Source organism: Candoia aspera, chromosome 14 (genome assembly GCF_035149785.1).
Source record: "Candoia aspera isolate rCanAsp1 chromosome 14, rCanAsp1.hap2, whole genome shotgun sequence".
NCBI classification, from domain to species: Eukaryota; Metazoa; Chordata; class Lepidosauria; order Squamata; family Boidae; genus Candoia; species Candoia aspera.
Window position 1 is genome coordinate 4294526 of NC_086166.1, and position 21902 is coordinate 4316427.

Here is a 21902-nt window from a genome sequence, read left to right on the forward strand (position 1 = left end):
TGCAAAATTGTTGTACAAAACTAGCTAAATTTCTCATGCTGGATCTTCCAAGTTGAGACACAGTCAACAAATAAATCCGCCTTGCTGAGTTGCTTTTGTAAATCAAGTGCAGCCTGGTTTTTTTTTTAAAAAAAATTTGCTTTGTTCACAGCAGAGCTGCTTTTTATTTTATAATATCCTAAATGTCTAAAACCAAACTGGGCAGACAAGAATGAATTCCTAAGATAGACCTAGGGTAACTAAGGTGTCACCCTAGATCTAACTTAGGTGTTAATGACGTTTTTGTGTGCCAGGCTGGTTGGTTGAATATTGGCAAGTGTTGGGGGTTTGAAAAATTTGTTTAAAAAGCAAATAATCCCGTCTTTCACGAAAGGTAATTAGAAATCCTCTCCTATCTTCTTGGCCTTATCTGCCCCCCCTTTTTTTTTGTGGAGGAGGCATGGTACCTTTGCAGACAGACATATTTCTCTGTGTTTATTTGTTTCCTTTTTTTCTCGTCACCTGCTGAAAAGAGTTAACCTAAGGTTAATTAAGCACAACTTCTTCCCACTAAGAAATAATGCCAGGGAACAGCTGTATGCCTTCCTAGCGACAGCTCAAACAATAAAGAAAATTACGTCTTTCAGGAAAGAGGATGCTAGTCAGCTACAAAAAATGGAACTTGAATTTCCAGCTGGATACCTTGCAGTATTTTCCCCCAGAGAAAGGGAGAGGAAAAGCATGGTTTTTTTTTCCTACTCTGCAGATAAAAAGAGCATTGAATAATAGGATAATATGAATGTAGTGCTCCCTATTGTCAGCACTGAGAAACGAAAAATCTTGCTCAAATGTTATTCCAAGAAGTTGGTTAGGCATAGACCATATAAATGGTGCAAACTTGCAGATCACAAAAGCTGAAGAGTCAGGTTGTTTTTGCTGGTACAGGTAGTCCTCACTTAATGACCACAATTGGGATGGGAATTTTGGTTGCTAAGTGAGGCAGTCATTAAGCAAATCCAACCCAATTTTACGACCTTTTTTGCAGCAGTCGTTAAGTGAATCACCACAGTCATTAAGCAAACCATGTGGTCCTTAAGCGAATCACACGGTTCCCCATTGATTTTGCTTGCCAGAAGCTGGCTAGGAAGGTCAAAAATGGCGATCGCATGACCGTGGGACACTGTGATGGTCAAAAATGTGAACTGGTTGCCAAGTGCCCAAATCGTGATCACATGACCATGGGGACGCCATGATGGTTGTAAGTGTGAGGACCGGTTACAAGTTGGGGTTTAGCACCATCATTAAGTCTGAACTATTGCTAAACGAATGGTCATTAAGTAACTATCTGTATTAGAGAAGGAGAACACATTATTAGACAGTCAGATGCTGACTTCTGGAAATTCTATTCTGACCAGAACCTTGTTTAGGCACTTCGGGGTTAACAAAAGAGGTTAAATCCTACCAGCATGCATTATTTTCTCTTTCAAGGATAAGTTCCCAGTGCAAGTATAATTTTGGCCTGGGATAGCAAGGAAGATAACAGATGAAAGCAAAATACTCAAGAGTTTATTCCTTCAGACTCCTGCAGTTTCACAAGGAATTAGCAACCCATTGGCCCACTGGAACTGATGGTGCTGCCCAATTCATGCTAAGCCCTGTTAAATCCCTGATCAATTGTACTGAGCTAGTGGAGAGAAATATGCACATGCTTAGCTCTTCCCCTGAAATGAAGACGCTTTAAAAAATAGCTTCAGGGTGGGGCCCTTCCCTTCCAGAACAAGGAACACTCCCAGAAATTCTGCAGAGGCATATATCAAAGGCAGCCTTGTATAACCTGAGTGTCCTTGAGATGTGTAGACTTTCTCTTCCCAGGATTCCCCAGCCAACATGATCGCTACTAAGAATTCTGGGAGTCGAAGTCTAGAGAATGCTCAGATTGGAGGAGACAGGCTTAAGCAATCCCGTTCAGCAAAATTCCAATTACAGCAGGTGCTGCTCGAGCTGAAGAACTTATCTGATAGCAGATGGGTGTTTTGAAGTCTCTGTGTCCTGCCAGCACCATGCTTTATCTGGAGCTCTGTGCTTCCCATAGCTGAAAGATGCTAGTTCCCCCTTGCAACGGAATGATCCTTGCTTTTGAAAAGTACTCCGGGATAAGGATGTGACTCTGATGATCCACTGGGACGTGCATGGAGATGGTGATCTCTTCTTCCAACGTCTAGGTCAGCAGCCATGGGTTCCGTAGGGGGAGATCACCGCTTCAAGGAGGGAAGTCCAGTGGTGACACCTGAAGGGAACGTGGTGATGAGCTTTAGCTTTGACAGCTACCAGCTGGAAGAAGAAGAGCTCCAGGACAAAACGGGGCAGACCAAGGGAGTCCTCACTCTCATGGAACCAGGTAGGGGTTCAAGAGATGGTTTGGGAACTGTCCAGGCGTGGTTCTCATGGAGCGTGTTGCCTTCTGGGGTACAACTGAACTTCCTTCCTTCAGTGTCTTTGTATGTTGTGATTCCTCACATGACCATGCCTGGGTTTCTGCAGCTTAAGGACATCTGAAGTGCTTCTGTTTGAGTTTCCACGATTCCTCTCATTCAACCTGGCCTCCATTTTCATGAAGTTCTGTTCATGGTCATTCAGCCTCCCACACTCAGCTGATCATTTCAGCCTTCCCCAGTTTGTTCTGGGGAAATGCTTTTCATTTTCTTTTTCTGCTTGCCTTTGGTTAGAGCTGTGGTTACGGTTAGGGCTGGAATCCAAAGCATTTGAAAGGTATAGGATGGGATAGGCTGGTGTTTAGGCAGTTTGTGATCCTGGTTTTCAGTTCTTTGGATTTGTACAGAGTGAATCCCGAGCTTCTGGTGAAATTTTACAAATGGCCTCTCTGCACTACACTTAATGAAGGCTTGGAGATACTAGGTGGACTTTTGACAAGGTAATCCTAGGCCAAAAGTGCACTAGGAAAATGTTTCCTTCCAGGTTCCAGTATTTAAAGAACATTTGGGCAATGCAAAGACATCATAGACCAGTTTGGTCTAGTGGTTAAGGTGCTGGGCTAGAAACCAGGAGACTGAGAGTTCTAGTCCCGCCTTAGGCACAAACGCCAGCTGGGTGACCTTGGGCCAGTCCTCCTCTCTCAGCCCAACCTACCTCCAAAGGTTGTTGTTGTGGGGAGAATAGGAGGAGGAAGGAGTATTAGGTAAATAAAATGAAAAGGCTTCCATCAAGACCTCGTGGCATGTTTTCTATTCATTTTAGACCAGGAGACCGTGAGTTCGAGTTCCACCTCAGGCATGAAAGCTGGCTGGGTGACCTTGGGCAAGTCCCACTCTCTCAGCCCAAGAGCCAATCAGGCGTGGAATGAGAGTTCTAGTCCCGCCTTAGGCATGAAAGCCAGCTGGGTGACCTTGGGCCAGTTGCTCTCTCAGCCCAACCCACCTCACAGGGTTGTTGTTGTGGGGAAAATAGGAGGAGGAAGGAGTATTAGGTATGTTCCCCACCTTGAGTTATTTATAAAAAAAAATAAAGGTGGGATAGAAAATAATAAATAAAATAATAAAACAAATAAAACATAAAACAAATTAAATTAAATTAAAATATAAAATATAAAATATAAAATATAAAATATAAAATAATATAAAATATAAAATATAAAATATAAAATATAAAATATAAAATATAAAATATAAAATAAAATAAAATAAAAAATTCTGCCTGTGGATCACGGGGGATGAGGTCAAACTGAATAAGTTTCAGATGTGCAGAACCCAGGCCTGTTCTCTCAAGGTAGGATGGCTGGTTGCAGTCCACGATGCGCACTGATAAAGTCATGTTTTTTTCCTCTGAAGAAATATGGCGAGTTTAAACATAACCACAAAAAAGGAAAAGAAAAGAAAGTGAACAATGAAACACGCGCTTAGGTTAGAACGGTGATCAGTTCAGTTTGGCATGGCAGTGGGTGGATGGGAACAGACCACGGAATTTGGCAGAACCGTGTTTCACAGTCTTGAAAGCAGCGGAGTTCACGGCCAAGATCTGCAATTACTTCTCTTTTCAACGTGGCTTCACCATGGCTGCCCCATATTCCTATTAAAAGATGAGCTCAGTTCAGCCAGTCCCATGAAAAAGACAGGTTCTTTTTTGTGCATGGTTTCCATCAGGCCAATACGGAGTAGCCCTGCCTTCTGGAACCCATGACTGCTTCCTCTTATTCCATGCTGTGCAATCTGGCTGTTTTGTTCATTTGTGCACCTCTTGAATATCACCTCGAAGGCTGCAATTTGCCAAATGGAATTTAATCAGGGTGGTGGTGATCGTGCAGCGTGCATCAGCCCTGCAGGCCCTAGATAACAAGGAGAAATAGGCAGTTTTGAAACCTGATGCCAGCATTTTAAAAAATCAAAGCTAAACATGGTGGTTACAATCCCTTCTTCTCTGGCTAGGAGAAGAAAGCAGCAATTAGCAGCTCCTTCATATTTTCCAGCTTGATCCCAGTGCAAGAGCAGATTTTCTGCACTTCATTTTGCCATCCTTTTGAGAGCTACAGTGCTAGAACTGGTGGGAGAGAAAGGTGGAACGTTTAATTAATTGGTTGATCAATTAGAAAACTGGCCAATGGGACCTTAAGTGGATTCTGTCCCAAAGATACAGGCTTATTGATCCTGAAAAATCTGCTTGGAGCAAGTGTTCCTAACTTGGCAGCTTCCTTCCAAACATGTTGGAAGCACAACTGTCACCCAAAAGAACAGTTATGAGTGACATTTTGCTCTCTCCAATCAATTTTGATTGATGATGTGCCGTCAGGTTGGTATCAATGCTTAGCAACCCCATAGATAGATATTCCTTAGGACAGGGCTTCTCCACCAGGGCTCGGTGGCACCCTTGGGTTCCGCAAGAGGTCCCTAGGGGTTCCCTGAGGGATCATGATTTATTTTAAAAATTATTTCAAATCCTGGCAACTTCACATTAAAGAGGTAAATTTCATTCTTTATTTTTAGTTTAAGAACCCTGTTAATGCATCTATACAGGCCTACCCATGAAACAAATATAATAATTTGTAACTTGTGGCCTCTATTTCAGCCTGGATGTTATCTCTATCTCTATCTTTCTTACAAGGTTGTTGTTGTTTATTCGTTTAGTCGCTTCCGACTCTTCGTGACTTCATGGACCAGCCCACACCAGAGCTTCCTGTCGGTTGTCAACACCCCCAGCTCCCCCAGGGACGAGTCCGTCACCTCTAGAATGTCATCCATCCACCTTGCCCTCGGTCGGCCCCTCTTCCTTTTGCCTTCCACTCTCCCCAGCATCAGCATCTTCTCCAGGGTGTCCTGTCTTCTCATGATGTGGCCAAAGTATTTCAGTTTTGCCTTTAATATCATTCCCTCCAGTGAGCAGTCTGGCTTTGTTTCCTGGAGTATGGAAATAACTGGTTTGATCTTCTTGCAGTCCAAGGCACTCTCAGAATTTTCCTCCAACACCACAGTTCAAAAGCATCGATCTTCCTTCGCTCAGCCTTCCTTATGGTCCAGCTCTCGCAGCCATATGTTACTACGGGGAACACCATTGCTTTACTATGCGGACCTTTGTTGTCAGTGTGATGTCTCTGCTCTTAACTATTTTATCGAGATTTGTCATTGCTCTTCTCCCAAGGATTAAGCGTCCTCTGATTTCCTGACTGCAGTCAGCATCTGCAGTAATCTTTGCACCTAGAAATACAAAGTCTTTCACTGCTTCTACATTTTCTCCCTCTATTTGCTAGTTATCAATCAAGCTGGTTGCCATAATCTTGGTTTGAGAAAAAAAACTCTTACAAGGTTACATTAACAGAAGTCTGAGAGTACCCTCCAGTCCCTACTTTTATTATCCCCAAAACTAGGGAGGGCTCCTTCTGAGATACTTTCTCCAGCCCTCCTCCTTCAGACTCAAATTTTGTTTATCAGACTGTTGTCAATGCTGCGGCTTTTCCTTCTCCCTCCCAAGGTCATTCCCACATACCATTACATCTAGACCTGGATTTGTTTATTTATTATTTGATTGATTGATTGATTTCTAGCTATAGATCTATATCTATCTATCTATCTATCTATCTATCTATCTATCTATCTATCTATCTATCTATCTATCTATTTCTATCTATAGAGCCAGTTTAGCCTAGTGGTTAAGGCAACAGGCTAGAAACCAGGAGACTGGGAGTTCTAGTCCCGCCTTAGGCACAAACGCCAGCTGGGTGACCTTGGGCCAGTCATTCTCTCTCAGCCCAACCCACCTCACAGGGTTGTTGTTGTGGGGAAAAGAGAAGGAGGAAGGAGTATTAGGCATGTTCCCCGCCTTGAGTTATTTATAAAAATAATAAAGGCGGGATAGAAAATAACATAAATAATAATAATATAGCTGCCCATCTCCACAAGTGACTCTAAATGCAGATGTGCTCAGGAAACGGGGGCTGAAAGGGCAGCATGTCTCACCACAGCTCCTTGTGACCTTTCTGTCTTCTTTTGGGCCGTAGTCTGTGGAGACCCTGAACCTCAAGATCGCTATCACGGAATTTACTTTGCTATGCTTCTAGCGGGTGTCGGCTTCCTTTTGCCTTACAACAGCTTTATCACAGATGTTGACTACCTTCATCACAAATACCCAGGTAGGTGTGTTTTCTTCAATATTCCAAAGCTCCCCACAACACTGAAAGTTTTTTGTTGAGCTCTTTTCTGGAATGAAAGCTATTAGAAGGTGTTGTAACGGATTTTGTACATGCGTTCATAACACACACCATCAATGGACGCTTGTGCCTTTTGGATTCCAACTCTCCCGTAAGCCTTGGCTGGCTGGTAGCAAGGGCACTGTCATCCAAAACATCAGGAGAACCCCAGATTTAAGAATTGGGAGCCTCTCTGGGGATGTGTTTTTATTGGCAGAGTCCCACTTATTCAACTGAACACAGGGGTTTGAATGCCTCCTTCCTAATACAAGACAGTGTCAACAGATTGAGGTTGGATGCCAAGATGAAGATTTATTATTGAATTATTGAATAAGGCATCCTGCTCTTGTTCCTCTTAATAAGCCTCCAAGTTATGTTGGACCCAAGGAGCACCACAGAACTTCACAGCATGCAATGTTTCTCCTTCCCACCTTATTCCCCTACCTCCAACCCCCTTTTTTCATCTGTTTACACATCACCGAAAGCCAGAATATGATTTATTTAGTTTTTGTTTAGCATCTTATGTGAACTCAATCAATAGTGGCTTGCTCAGTATGCCATAGTGAAGCAAGGCCCTGGTTTAGCATGATGCATGAACCCAGACTTTGTGTCTTTCTGCAGGGACCTCTATCGTGTTTGATATGAGCCTAACCTACATTCTAGTAGCCTTGGTTGCTGTCATCCTCAACAATGTCCTGGTAGAAATGTTGAGTCTTCACACCAGGATCACTGTGGGTATGTCCAGAATCCTGCTGTCTTCTCCTCTTCATCTCTTGGCTTCTGCTCTTCACTAAGAAAGTTGTAGCCAGCATTATAATCCTCTGTGTGCCTTCTCTCCTCCATACCATCCTTCAAAGTTTCAGCCAGAAGTTGCAGAAGGAAGCCACAGAGGTGGTACCTGAATATTACTTACTCTCAATGATCCCCATGGTGGAAGATTAGGATTTATATGTCAGAAGATAAACGTCTGGAATTTGTAGCATCCTTTTCTTTAGAAGTGACATGCTTCTCTTCTGGCTGTTCTTCATTTCAGGATATCTCTTTGCTCTGGGCCCCCTTCTCTTTGTGAGCATCTGCGATGTCTGGCTTGATCTCTTCTCCCAGCACCAAGCCTATGCTGTCAACCTCATGGCAGTAGGCGTGGTGGCCTTTGGTTGCACAGGTATGTGTGGGAATGGGAGCAGAGACTTTCCCAGCCTCCCAGATGACTGGGAACAGGGATTGCCTGGTTGAACTCATGAATGACTTTGTCCTTCTTGACCACAAGTGAATCAGGGAGGTGGTGCAGAAGAAGTTCCTTAACGAAGGTGGAATCTCGCTGGGACTTCTTGGCCAAAGGGCCGTAACTCTTCTTCTCCTTTGCTTGCTCACCTCTGTCTCCCTTTTTAAGTGCAGCAATCCAGTTTCTATGGTTACACCGGGATGCTGCCCAAGCGCTACACTCAGGGAGTGATGACAGGTGAAAGTGAGTATTCCCTTAAAACTGTTCACTCCGGGCTAAAGCAAATGTGGTGGCACGAGGAGCGTTCCTGCCTCCTAATGATTCATTCTTATCTCTGGGGCTGCCTTTAAAAATAGTGACATCATTCCCTTTGGCGATTGCTCTTGCTTGCCTAACGGTAGGGCCGGCCTCCTTGGTCAACTTCACCTGAAGGCATTAAAAAAATAAAACAGAGTTAAAGGCAGCTAGAAGGTGGGGGTATGGCTCCCGAAATTGACTCACCCCCCTTCTGCGTTTGCACAGCAGATGTTGGTGTCCGATAAAAATCCTCGCCCAACTTTTTTGAGCCAACTGTGGGGCAAAATAAACCTATCAACAGCAATGTTGCCTCTCATGAACCTCTTCCAAACTTCCTTTAAAACGACAACCAATCAGCCATCTCCACCCCAAATTACACCATTCACTTGACCCCATCATTAATCCCCATGCCCAAGAGGAAGACATATTTCATGTCTCCATTCTCTTCTGGGTGCAGGCTCAGCCTTTCAATAGGTGGTTTCCACCATGCCTTCTTTTCTACTTGGTGGATTTTGCCAATGCAAGATTGCTTTCTGCTCATCTGAATCAACAGCTGTTGGATTGGATGGTGGGATTGGGAACACTGAATGTTGACCAGAGCAGATGGTACCAAGGAGTGGCCTTGTTGGCATGAGAGCTACCAGCTGACAGCTGGGGCATGATCTGGCACCCTGCCTGGCCTATTCAAGGACCTTTTGGTGAGCAGGTTCTTCTGGCTGTGCTAGTGGGAGAGAAGAACCCAGTAGCACAAGAGACACATGGGCCCAAAGAAGTGTCTAACCCTTGTTCTTATGCAACAGCTCTGACACACCTTTTCCTCTTGCCTCTCTTGACAAGTGTGGAGTATAGACCTTGCTTGACATGGATGTTTTCAGATGAGGACTACTAGCACTAACAATCAAAAGACAACTTGGGAGCTATCCCACCTTTTCCTTCATACCATTTTACAGTATTTAATGGAATGGAAAGAAGAGATGGAGGAGCTGAAATATATATGGGGAACCAAGAAGGTCTCTTGACCAGGCCTTCACCAACTCTGGTAATGCCATGGTCCAGGGGGTTGCCTTAGTGCTAACACACAAGCTCAACTTCAGCTCTTCCTTCCAGGCACTGCTGGGGTCATCATCTCCTTAAGTCGCATCTTCACCAAGCTTCTTCTGTCTGATGAGAAAGGGAACACCATGATCTTCTTCTGCATTTCCATCGGACTGGAGCTCACTTGCTTCATCCTCCACCTCTTGGTGAAACAGACCTCCTTTGTCAGGTATTACACCTCCCGCTCCCAGATCGGGGCCTCTGAGTTTAAAGGGCCCATGGACAGTGGCACCGGATACAGAGTCCACCATGATGTCACAGCAGAAGACATCCAATTTGTAAGTTGTGGCCAGAAATGCTTTGTGCTCCATGGGGTTTTAAACATCTTGGGTTTTACATTTTTGAGAACAGCTTTCCCTAACCTGGTATCTCCAGGAAGTGTTGTGTTTATAGCTTTGAGAATTTGTTCCTCACTCAACATATTGGGAAGATGGATCTAAAATAGTAGGAATAGAAACAGCAGCCTCTAAGCCCGCCAGGTCAAATTTGGCAGCAAGCTGTCCAAAAGGACCATAATCTATCTTCCTTCCTTCCTTCCTCCCTCCCTCCCTCCCCTTTCCTTCTTCTTCTCCTTCTTTTCCTTGCTTTCCAACACAATTTCCTTCAAACCCAAGATACCACTGCTGGACACCCCCCCCCCTTGCCTTTAACAATAAAGCATAAAACAAAAGGGGACTCCACAAATACCAAAAAGATGGCCCACTGCAACATAAGGACCGTAGGTGGGGTGGCTTTAGTGCTGCGAAGGTTGGCTGAAGGAGAGAAATGGTGACCCCTCCTGGTGCAAGAAGTTAATTCAAACGATTCCATGGCTGCAGAAAGTTCACCTTGGAAATGGCAGGGAAGATGGAGCCCATTTGATCTGATCAGTGGGCTTTATATTTCTTTCAAGGATTTCAGCCTCCCCTTTTGCACAAGAGATGGTTCTCAGAGGAACAAACAATCGGAAGAACTACCAGCTTGGCATCAGGGTTAAAATGTTGAGAACAATTAGAGAGATGTGGATTTAAGTCTACTCTTGGCTACTAGTCCCTGCTCAGTCCACCTCAGAGGGTTGTTATTGCAGAGAAAAATGGGAAGCCATGTATAGCCATCCCAGAGAGAGAGAGAGAGAGAATGAATGAATGAATGAATGAAAGAAAGAAAGAAAGAAAGAAAGAAAGAAAGAAAGAAAGAAAGAAAGAAAGAAAGAATTCATCTACCTGTGCCTAGAGAGATTCATGCAGAATTGGTCTGTTGGCCAAGATCCTCCATGTTTAAAAGCAGTGTACCTCCAAATACTAGATCATCATCATCATCGTCACCATCATCATCACAACATCCTCCTCATCCTCATCCTTTGAGCTATCTGGGAAGTTCTTGGCAGCTGACATGGGCGGTTGCTCTTTCTCTGTCCCTTCACTCCAAGGAGAATCGGCCTCATAGACAAGATACTTCTCCTCCTGACACCTTTGGGCAGGCAAGTGAGCTGGCTGGCAGCGGCACCTACGTGCGATTTGACGTCCCCCAGCCTCAGATCAAACGGAGTTGGCCAGGCTTCAGAGGTAACTAGGTCGGAACTTCAGCAGCCAACTCAAGGTGGCCAAACGTGAATGGGTCTTAAAAGCCGGGTTTTGGATGTTCGTTTCTTTCTTACAATCCCTGTGCACAAGAGCATTTCTTCTCCCCAAATGGTAGATAAATTGGGTGGATGGCGGTTTCTCTGACCGATGGTAACTTGAGTTAATCTGGCCCACTCAACCACGATTTGCTTTATTTCACCATGGTTTTAAAGCCAACCACAGTGGTTGACTATGGGGAGAAGTTTTTTTAAAATTTATTTCTAACTTTAAAAGAGGGTGAACAGTTGGTACATTAGCTGTTGGAAGCCACTTCTTTATTATTGTCTATGTTGTCTTTTTCTTTTTGAAAAGACAACGTTTTAAATTTTTTAAAAAGATGATTGAATGTGCAGCATGCTTACTTAGATCCCTTCAAGGCCCCGCAGATGATCAGCTTGAGTAGTGAGAACTTGGTTTGGCTTTTGTGCCTTGGTGTGTTGCACAAACCCAACCCTTGGGGTAGTGTGTGTCACTGTATTGTGCAAATCCAACCTGGGGATTAATGTGTTATTTTTATTTAGGTGTTTATTTTACACGTTGCTATTCTGACACAATCAAAAGACTCCAAGCAGGGGTCCCAAATTCTTCAGCTCATCGACCCCTTCATGGAGTTTCAGATTGTTCATTTATTATATGAAAATAATTTAATAAATCCTACTTTAACTGATAGTACTATAATAATAATAACAACAACGACTTCATAAAAATAGGTAACATTTAAAATATGAAAAATATAAAATTCAACATACCTTTTTTATTGAAACGGTTGATATCACTGATGGGAAAGATGCATCTGATGAGCGTCAACAAGGGCACTGATATCTGATTGGAGACTGTTGGGTTTTAGTCATAAGTCACCATGCTCTTCCAGGTTCAGTCTGTGTCAGCCTCGTGCGGTAATCCAGACAGGAAACACAACCAGATGCGCTAATTCTACTTTATTGTAAGGCTACATTAACAGAATCTTGCAAGTCTGAAAGTACAATTCTCCCACTGTCGTATTTACAGCCAAATAACTTAGGGAGGGTCCCTCCTGAGCCTCTTGCTCCACCCATTATGCAGCTGTGGGCTAGGCCTCCTCTTATCTGACCGTTCCCTAGGCAGCATCTCTTTGCCCGGTCTCCCAAGGCCTTTCCCACATACCATTACCTTTTAGGGAGAGATGGGCAGTGACAGAAAGGTGAATGATAAATAAAATAAATTACAGTCTGTTCCTAGTGACCCCCAGCCATTTATCGATCCCTTGGATAGTCCCATTGACCCTTGGGGGTCAATATGGACCACTTTGGGGACCCCTGTCTTAGAGAGTCTTACACAGAGCATAAACACTGATTGAAACATCCACGGTGCACACTTCTATAAGATAAAAACAAATGAGAATTCAGTAAATGGGTTAGACTGTTCTCTGGATGCTCATTATGCATCCTGTTTTTTCGTTTGTCTGCCTGTTTTTTGTCCTTTCCTTCATCTGCCTTTCATCGGTCAAATCAGACTTGAAAGATATGGGTTTCTCAGTGTTATCCTGTGTTGAGCCTTTTCTTGCAAGAGAACAAATCCATAACAGGCTGAACTTAGATTACCTACACTGGTTTTTTTTTAATAATAATTTTTATTAAAGTTTACAGTTACGAAGATAAAAAACTAATACAAACCAAATATACATATAAAAGAATAAAAAGAAAAAAAAATAGAAAACGCGGAAAGAAACAGAAAAGAAAGAAAAAACATAGTAAAGAAAAGAAATATATAAAGAAATAATTTTCCCCTTCATCACAAGTATAAACAGTTTCAATAACTTATCACTTTCTCTGAGAACACAACAAAAGCTCTCTTCTTCCCATATCTCATTTTTATCTATAAAGAACTTCTTGAAGTCTCATTTCAGTCTTTGTCAGCAAAAGCCCATTAAGGATTACCAGAAGTGACTATACATATATATATATGTTAACCTTGATCAAATAAACCAACTTTATATTCCTTTCCTTTCCTTTCCTTTCAACACAGTAACATTATCACTGTCTCACCTACATTGTTTCTGATGAAGGCAACAAGCCAGGATACAAAGTAATTCTGGCCTAACCACCCGGTTTCTCTGGATTCCAACAGATATGATGCTCCATCGCTATATTGTGTCTCGCGTCATCTGGGCCTACATGCTGTCAATCGCAGTGACTTACTTCATCACGCTGTGCCTGTTCCCTGGACTGGAGTCAGAAATCCGGAATTGTACTTTGGGTGAATGGCTCCCCATTCTCATCATGGCCATCTTCAACCTTTCTGATTTTGTGGGCAAGGTAAACATTGGTTTGCCTATGAAAAAACAAATGTGCCATTGTCCATGGAGCAATTTTCTGTTGGGCGCTGCTGGGCTCACTTGCACGAGTCATCTCCTCTGCAACAGCTTTGCTGAGAGTGTCTGCGCATATCAAATCTCCATTTTGCTGTTCTAGCTACACTGGATGTGCTGTGCAACATACAGCTACTCCCTTGCATGCTTTATAATACTTATCTTCCTTGAAAATCATCTTATTGACTGTAGTTTGATGTATATTTTGGTCTGCAGAATAAATTATTTACTCTCCAGAGATCTGCAGTGTTGCTAAATCCTGGATTGAAAAACCTCCCATCTCCTTGAGAATACTACAGCAGAGGATTAATCTAACCTGTCCTGGTCCTCACTTGCCATAATGAGGGAGGATCTTAATATCTAAAGACCCTAAGACAATTTTGCAGGGGCTCTAACAATGTAAATATAATATAATATAGAGGTCTGCCTTATAAAATAAAGTACAGTACATCCAGGATTAGTTTTCCTAGTTATGAGATTAATAATCTTAAAATTAGTTTTGGAATTTCCTCCCTCCCTTCCTTCTCTATGAAGAGCATCTGAGTTTTCATTAGAAAGCACCTTAATGTATTTCTCCTGCCAACCCAGCCAAAGACTTGCTGCCTTTTCTAAGCCAGAGCCAGCCAGGGCTCTCTGACACTTGACCTCTGTGGCCAGGCGTGGCATGAGAGACCGCAACTTCAGGGCAGAGTGCTTCCTTGACACACAGCAAGTGGACATCTGGAAATGCAGCTGCAAAGGAACCCTCTTTGCCAGGGTCCTGCAGAAGGGCGCTGGGGCTGAGCATTTCTTTGCACAAGGAACAGCCCTAGTCAGTGGGATCGTGTCACGGGTGACATCCCTCACCTGGAATCGTGGACAGGCAAGATTTGGGTGAGGTTTGCTTTGACAAAGGTTCCCTACTGGGATCACAGGGTGAGCAGAGGTGAAGCGAGCCACGGGTCAGGTCAAAAGTGGGGAGGGGAGAGAAGGATCTCTTTGGTGCGTCCTTCTCTCCCTTTCTGTTTCTGGCCCTCACTTTTCGCTCCCCCAAGCTGCCCAGAGGGGGCATTGTGTTCCAGCCAGAGGTCTGAGCTGTTCTCTTGGAGAGAGACTTTCAAACTAGGAAAAAGTCACTTGAAAATAGATCGATGGCCACATCTGAAGTTTGCCCCTTAAGGAGGGGTTTGAACCAATGCCGGGGGGTTCTTACCTTTGCTTCTGTTTAACAGTGGCACAGAATCACAGGTCCAGATGCTAGCCTCCCAACCCTGTGCCAGTCTACCTGTGAAGACCAGACAGCCGGCTTTGCCTTCGTGTGGGAGAAAGACGGACCCAGGAAGCATCTTACATTTTGCTTGTGGATTCTGCACATTCGTAAGAACTCAGCTATCCTTTTTCTCTTTCTGCACTTCCAGATTTTGGCTGCGTTGCCTTATGACTGGAGGGGAGCCCACCTCCTCCTGTACTCCTGCCTGCGAGTCGTCTTCATCCCTCTGTTTATCATGTGCGTCTACCCCAATGGGGAGCCCGCTTTTAGCCACCCGGCCTGGCCGTGCATCTTTTCTCTCCTGATGGGCATCACCAATGGCTACTTCGGCAGCGTCCCCATGATCCTGGCGGCCGGCAAAGTGAGCCCCGAGCAGCGGGAATTGGCAGGTCAGGGCAACTGTTGCGCACCTCTCCCCCAAAGAATCGTGACCCACAGTTGTCAGAAAAGAAAGCCCATATGAGCTTTTGGATCAGATGCAACCATATCGACATCAGCTCCACTTAATTATTATTTGATTATAGCAATGCCTTGTAGGGAATATCCATCCATCCATCCATGTTGAGAAGGAGAAGAAATATTAAAATAAATTATACAATTCCCCCATGAGTGCCCATGTCACGCAAGTCCCTGCGTGATGCAAATTCTGTGAGTTATATAATTTGCACAATGAACACACAATGCGCTTGACATCATCGTGCCCTCTTCCAGTTGCCTATGAACTCCACCTCCGTTGAAATTTAGCCAATTGCTTAATTATCCTCTTCCTTGCCTTCTTGTTGAGAAAAAAAAAACCCAATTTCAGCAGTTGATACAGTTCAGCAATCCAGGGCTACCAATCAGGTGCTGCTTTAATGTATAATCATTTTGGGCCCCCCACCCTCCATGTAAAAAATCCAGAATTTTTGATAAAGTCCAAATCCTGTGGATGCAGTCAAGTAGTCCATCCTAGACCTGCAGGGATTGATCTAAACCAGCGTTTTTCAACCTTGGCAGCTTTAAGATGTGTGAACTTCAACTCCCAGAATTCCCCAGCCAGCATGAATAATATTATTCTTTTTTTTTTAAGAGTGACTACTGCCAAGGAAAGGGTTAAATGAATGTCTAGCTCAGTGTTTCTCAACCTTGGCCTCTTTAAAATGTGTGGACTTCAACTCCCAGAATTCCCCAGCAAGCATGCTGGAATTCTGGGAGTTGAAGTCCACACATCTTAAAGTTGCTGAGTTTGAATAACACTGATCATATTAATGATCCAATGGAATGCAGCCCATGATGATGATAATGATGATGGTGACTGTTACAATCATAGGTGTCTGTTAGAAGCCACAATGTTGCTCCACCTGGCATGCAGGCGTCCCACCAATGAAGACAGGTGCATCATGACCTTCATCATCCTGGAAATGATGTAAATTGTGTAATTGGCATTCTTTGCAGGATGATGTCATGGGCCATGGGACATCCCTTGCCCTCTCCTAGGGAGACCCAGAGTTGTAACCATCTCTTCTCCGTTTCTCATTCCCAGGTAACACCATGACTGTATCCTACATGACAGGGCTGACCCTGGGCTCTGTGGTAGCCTACTCTGCCTACAGTCTCACCAGCACATCTCCAAGTTCCTGTGTCTACCCAGAGAACTACAACGCTTCCGTCCCAGATGGGAACTGACCGGGCTGTCAATGGACCACCAAGGTCTCGGCATGCCAGGCAAGACAGACTCGATGCCCCCTGCAGGCACAGCCCTAGAGCTTTCAGGACCAGCATGGAAAATCCAAGCCACCTCCTTGCCCATGACCATGTGTATGATGCCCATGCCCATACTCACATGGGTATGATCCATGTGGCTATTCTCCTGTGCAGGTTCTGGTGTTCCTGTTCGTTCCAACCAGGTTTGAGCTGGAAGGCTCCTTCTCCAGTGGAAGGTTCCGAGTCCTACAGAGTTACCTGTCATAGCAATCAAATCCACCAGTCAGAGTGCCATCTTGGCTATGTCGTCATGACAGAGGCTCCCTCTGCAGTCTCTTGCTTAGTTTTCTAGGCAGCTGCTTAATCCACCATTGAAAACCACATTCTGTCTCCCATGATGATGTGGATTCCCGGTCTTTGAGACAGCCTAATGGGCTGTCGTGTGGCTTTTGCACATGGCGCTGTGTTTTAGGGTACAAAAGAAGGTCAGGGGGGAAACCCTTGGCTCAGAAGCTTTGTTTCCTTCCAAGGAACTCCCCTGAAATTTTGGGAAGATTTGAGGAGGCAAGAGACACATTTCAAAGGCTTGTTAATAACCATTCTTTCTGCTGGAGCTACACCAACATAAACCTCCATGCCAAGTTCCATTGTATCCAAGATTTGCTAGATTAAAACCAAAATTACAAAGGAGAATTCTCATTTTCCTCCAGGGAAGGAACACCAAAGCTGGTATACGAGGGGCTTTTCCTGCAAGGCACCACTCTAAGATTTAAATAATGATCTCTTATTGGATTGGCCTTCCGTTAAAAAAATCAAAGATCCCTCCCTGCATAGAGAAAGAGCATGCAGGAGAGGATTCCAATCTTCTCCCCGGCCACTTAAGTTTTTTGTCTGTGATGATGGGACATTCAAATACGAGATTCTACATATATCTCATAAAATCTGTAGAAGTTAAAAAAGAAAAGAAAAAAGCAGCAGCTATGCTGTGTTGGCTTGCTAAGGAGCTAAGACTCATGCTGTAGGAAACCAAAGACAAGAAGCAACGTTGAGGATGCTTTTGTCTTATCCCTTGTCTGTTTCCGCTTCTATGTAGCCCACTTAACTGTGGATAAGTAGAATTCTTCTGCTGCATCATGGACAACAGGGTGGTAGTTTTACATTTCTTTCGTCCGGTTGCAAGTATTTTTTAAGCTGGGTTGTCGCTATTACCATCACAACAAAGTTAGCTTGCCTCAAGCCAGGAACCATGAAACATAGGTCTCTTCAAGCCACAGATGGATCCTGTTGCTTTGTGTGTCTCCTAACTATATATCCCACCCAGTTCCAGATGTATTTGTTTATCTGCCATATTTCTAAAATCTAAAAGATTCTAGAGCAGGGTTCCTCAACCTTCTTGGCAACTTTAAGGGGTGAGGACTTCAACTCCCAGAATTCCCCAACCAGCAGGGCTGGCTGGGGAATTCTGGGAGTTGAAGTCCACACCTCTTAAAGTTGCCAAGATTGAGGAACCCTGTTCCAGAGGCTTCTCTTGGGAGGAAGCTGGCAACATCGCTGAGTACCAGCAACCTCTTGGAAATGGATTTGCTCCTGGGAGCAGCCAACTTTTTGGAATACGAAAAGCCAACTGCTCACTTGCTTTTCAAGAGCCCAGAATTGACCCAGCTTCAGCCAGTTTGCACATTTACGTTCATGTCATGCCTACAAGAATCAGCATTGCCCGTAATCTTTGGCAATGTTGTTGAGTGCCTGCGTTTGTGGGTGGAAGCGATTTGGAAAGGAAACCAAGGGAGGTGGGATGGGTAACCCTTCGTTGACCAGGGCTTCAGTCCATCCCCAGTCTCCAGGACCACCACAAGTTGAGAGATGACAAGCAATCTCACGTGGAAACGAGAAGAGAATCAGCAAAGCAGGCAGATTCAGACCCATCGTCCTCCATCCTGTTCTCCTTACCCTTTGCCCCCTAAGAACTAAGGGTCACACTTCCATTCCTGCAGCCTAGACTGGAAACAGTTCACCCAAGGAACAAGAAGCTCAGAGCTCTGAGGAACAGTCCATATTAGAAGTTCGGCTGACATTCTATCATAAGGATTCCAGGAAATACCCTACTTTCAAGTGAGACCCTTATATATGTGCAATTTGGGGGGGGGGGCACCTTCGAGTCATTGTTGACTCCTGGAGACTGTCTGGACCAGGCCCTGCAGTTTTCCTGGCAAGATTTTAGAAGTGGTTTGCCATTGCCTTCTTCCTAGGGCTGAGTGAGAGGGACTGGCCCAAGGTCACCCAGCTGGCTTGGTGCCTAAGGCAGGACTAGAACTCAGGGTCTCCCTGGTCTTGGTCTTGGTCCAGCACCGTCACCGCTAGATCAGACCGACTCTGACATTGTCTTTGAATCATGCTTGACTCCTGATGACCTACATGGACCAGGCCCTGCAGTTTCCTTGGCAAGATTTCAGAAGTGGTTGGCCCTTGCCTTCTCCTCCTTCCTAGGGCTGAGAGGGAGGGACTGGCCCAAGGTCACCCAGCTGGCTTGCTGCCTAAGGCGGGACTAGAACTCAGGGTCTCCCGGTTTCTAGCCTGGTGCCTTCACCACGGCACCCAACTGGCTGTCATAGGCAATTTAAGGTGGCAAAACGTTTGCCCGTTTCCTTGCCTTTTACCCCATGTAGAGGGCTGGAAGCTTGCCTCTTTTGTGCGTGAGGGGCACCCTGCATCCGTACCGTTTTAGTAACCGTTATTTCTAGCAACGTGAGAAGTAGCTCTCACACTAGCCTGCTTTGGCTAGAATCGGTTTTGTCTCTGGCACATGTGCAACCTCTAACTCTAACCCTGGTTTCACTGAAACAGGTGTGGTGCATGGTCAGTTAAAGTGTCCCAGCCAAACAGAATCCATTTCCCCCTTCAGTTCCTGCACACCCAGTTCCTGCATCTTCACTCATGGCCACAGGACACTAAAACCACAGGCTAAACCCGGGGCAGAAAAGCCTTCTGAGGTGGGGCAGAGGCTCATCCTAGTCTTCCTCCCTCTAGTGTGAACTTAATGTTGTCCATGTGTTTATGACCAATACCACCACAGGTAGTCCTCGCTTAATGACCATTTGTTTAGCGACAGTTTGGACTTACGACGGCACTAAACCCGACTTACGACTGGGCCTCGCATTTACGACCGTTGTAGCATCCCCATGATCATGATTCAGGCGCTTGGCAAATGATTCGCATTTATGACCGTTGCGGCGTCCCACATGATCACCATTTTCAGCCTTCCCAGCCAGCTTCTGGCAAGCAAAATCAATGAGGAACCATGCGATTCATTTAACAACCACATGGTTTGCTTAACGACCACTGCAAATAAGTTCATAAAATCGAGTCAGATTTGCTTAACAATCACATCACTTAATGACCGCACCGCTTAGTGACCGAAATTCTGGTCCCAATTGTGGTTGTTAAGTGAGGACTACCTGTATTCAGCTGGGCTCCTCCCACTTCCCACCCATACCTCCCATCCTGGCTGAAATGTCCTGCTTAAATTCCTTCCAGAAGAACAGAAGTGAGAGAGAGAGACAGGGCATCCCTTTGCACAACCTTCTATAGTTTGTGCAGTGGGAGCACACCCCTGGGGCGAACCTTACAGTCATCTCTCCACCAGGCTGGCTTTGGGGCAGGGGACATCAGAAGCCAGGAAATCATGGTTCTCCTGAGATCAAGATTACCAAAAGATCTGGAGAGGTGGTGGGCAGTGTTCTAAGAAGCAGAGGCAAGGGTTTAATAAAATAAGGAGGGCTCCAGGGTTGCAAACTGGCTCAGTTGGCAGGAATCTAGGCTCAAAAAAGTTGCAGCAATTTGCCTCTCGTTCCTTTTTTGACATGATAGTGGCTTTTGAGCTGAGTTATTACAGATGAGGTTTAAAATAAGCATTTGGGGCACAAAAGTCACAGGTTGCCCGTTCTAGTCAGCGCAAAGGAGCGAGACTCTGGCCATAGATAAATGCATGCCCTCCAGTGGGGCACTGCATACAAATGCTACAAGATAGCAGCCCATCTGCTTGGTATGCCTGGGCAGTTTCTGCAGCACTGCAGAGCAACATAACCATCTGCTGCATTCAGCAAACAGCCAGGCTTTGCTCCACTTGGCACATTATCTGCATGATATTATTTGCAGGGCCATGTTATGAAATGGCCCTTTAAAAACATTGCAAATCCTTAACTTCAAGGCTTCATTCACACAAAACACTAAGCCATTGTCAGGTGACCTGGTGGGTTGGCTGGCTGCTGGCTTTGTACAATCTGCAAATTCGTCTCGGGAAAGAAATCATGGTTTGTTACAAGATTAGGACTGCTGGTTTACAACAACCAAGTCCAGAATCTGGTTTTTGTGCTCAGACCAAAATTTTGGGTGCTGGCTGGAGAAACAAGAGGGAAACCAGGATTTGCTAAGCAAGTGATAAATACTTTCCTCCAGCACATCACTTCTCCAAAATCCATGGGTAAAACTAAGCCTAGCTTAGTGTTGGGTGTGAATGCTGCCAGTGCTCAAAACTTGGTTTTTTTTTAATGTCTCTGCCTGCCAGCCACTCTTCCAGGATCATTTTGTTGTTGCTGCTGTTGTTCAATTGTGTCTGATTCTCAGAGACTGTCTGGACAAGTCCCTGCAGTTTTCTTGGCAAGGTTTTTCGGAAGTGGTTTGCCATTGCCTCCTTCCTGGGGCTGAGAGAGTGACTGGCCCAGGGTCACCCAGCTGGCTTTGTGCCTAAGGCAGGACTAGAACTCACGGTCTCCCGGTTTCTAGCCTGGTGCCTTAACCACGACACCCAGCTGGCTCTCATCAAACCTTGGTTCTTTATGTCTCTGCCCACCAGCCATTCTTCCAGGATCATCATCATAAAAACCTAGTTTAAAAAAACCTAATAACACCCTTTCGTTCTGGAGCGCATCGACCAGCACGGCTCTGACTTCCGCCCGCCCACCGCCGTCTCCGAAACAGAGGGATGCACCCAGGGACCGCTTCAAGCCATCTGAAACCAGCGTAGGGCTTGGGAACCAACATTCTGGAAAGCCTCAAGAGCATCACCGGGTCGACCGCAGGGAGCCCGGCGCACGCTGGCGCCACACAAGCCGAAGCAAAGAAAACAGAAGAACCCTGTGGGTTTGTTTTTTGAGTTTTCTTTTTTCTTTTTTTTTTATGAAAAAGAATCGCACATCATTTGGCAACAAACAGAATGCAAAAAAAAAAAAAAAAGTGGGAAACGAGTGAAAACATTAAAAAAAAACACAAAACAACAGGGTGGGGGGGGAAGGACAGAAAAAACGACCTGGCTCCTCTCCTCTCGATTGTCTGCAAAAATCCTTGTGTTCCCTAGAAGGCAGTGGGCAGTTAAGTGCTCTCTAGTCGACATTCGCATACGTGTCTTTCTCCTCTCTTTAGAAACCTTTGCTCACGCAAGCCGCTTCTATGATACAGTAAACCGTTCGTAAGCAACGTTTGGCTCTCCTATTCCCCTATGTTCGTTCATTCTTCCTTCCTTTTTTTTTTTTTTACAGTCACAATTCCAACAGGCAATAAAAAATAAAGAGTCTCAATGTCAGACCGTGTTTGCTTTTATAATTTCCATAATTTTTTTTCACAGTTTTTTTTTAAAAAGTTTATATATTTATATATATTTATATATTTATATTTATAATTAAAAAGGTAAATCTGTTTTTGCTTTTTGTTTTGTTCGTCCTTTTCTCCTCCCTCTCTCTCTC

At 44.7% G+C, this 21902-nt stretch overlaps 1 protein-coding gene across 1 annotated transcript; it reads left to right on the forward strand.

Moving 5' to 3' along the window:
• The first annotated feature begins 2205 nt into the window (after window positions 1-2205).
• SLC29A4 (solute carrier family 29 member 4) lies at window positions 2206-16146 on the forward strand. Its single transcript, XM_063314688.1, has 10 exons — window positions 2206-2377; window positions 6482-6613; window positions 7292-7405; window positions 7704-7832; window positions 8061-8135; window positions 9297-9562; window positions 10693-10828; window positions 12992-13179; window positions 14630-14870; window positions 16004-16146. Exons 1-10 carry the CDS (start codon window positions 2212-2214, stop codon window positions 16144-16146), a joined length of 1590 nt encoding a protein of 529 aa, XP_063170758.1. The 5' UTR covers window positions 2206-2211.
• Window positions 16147-21902: the final 5756 nt, after the last annotated feature.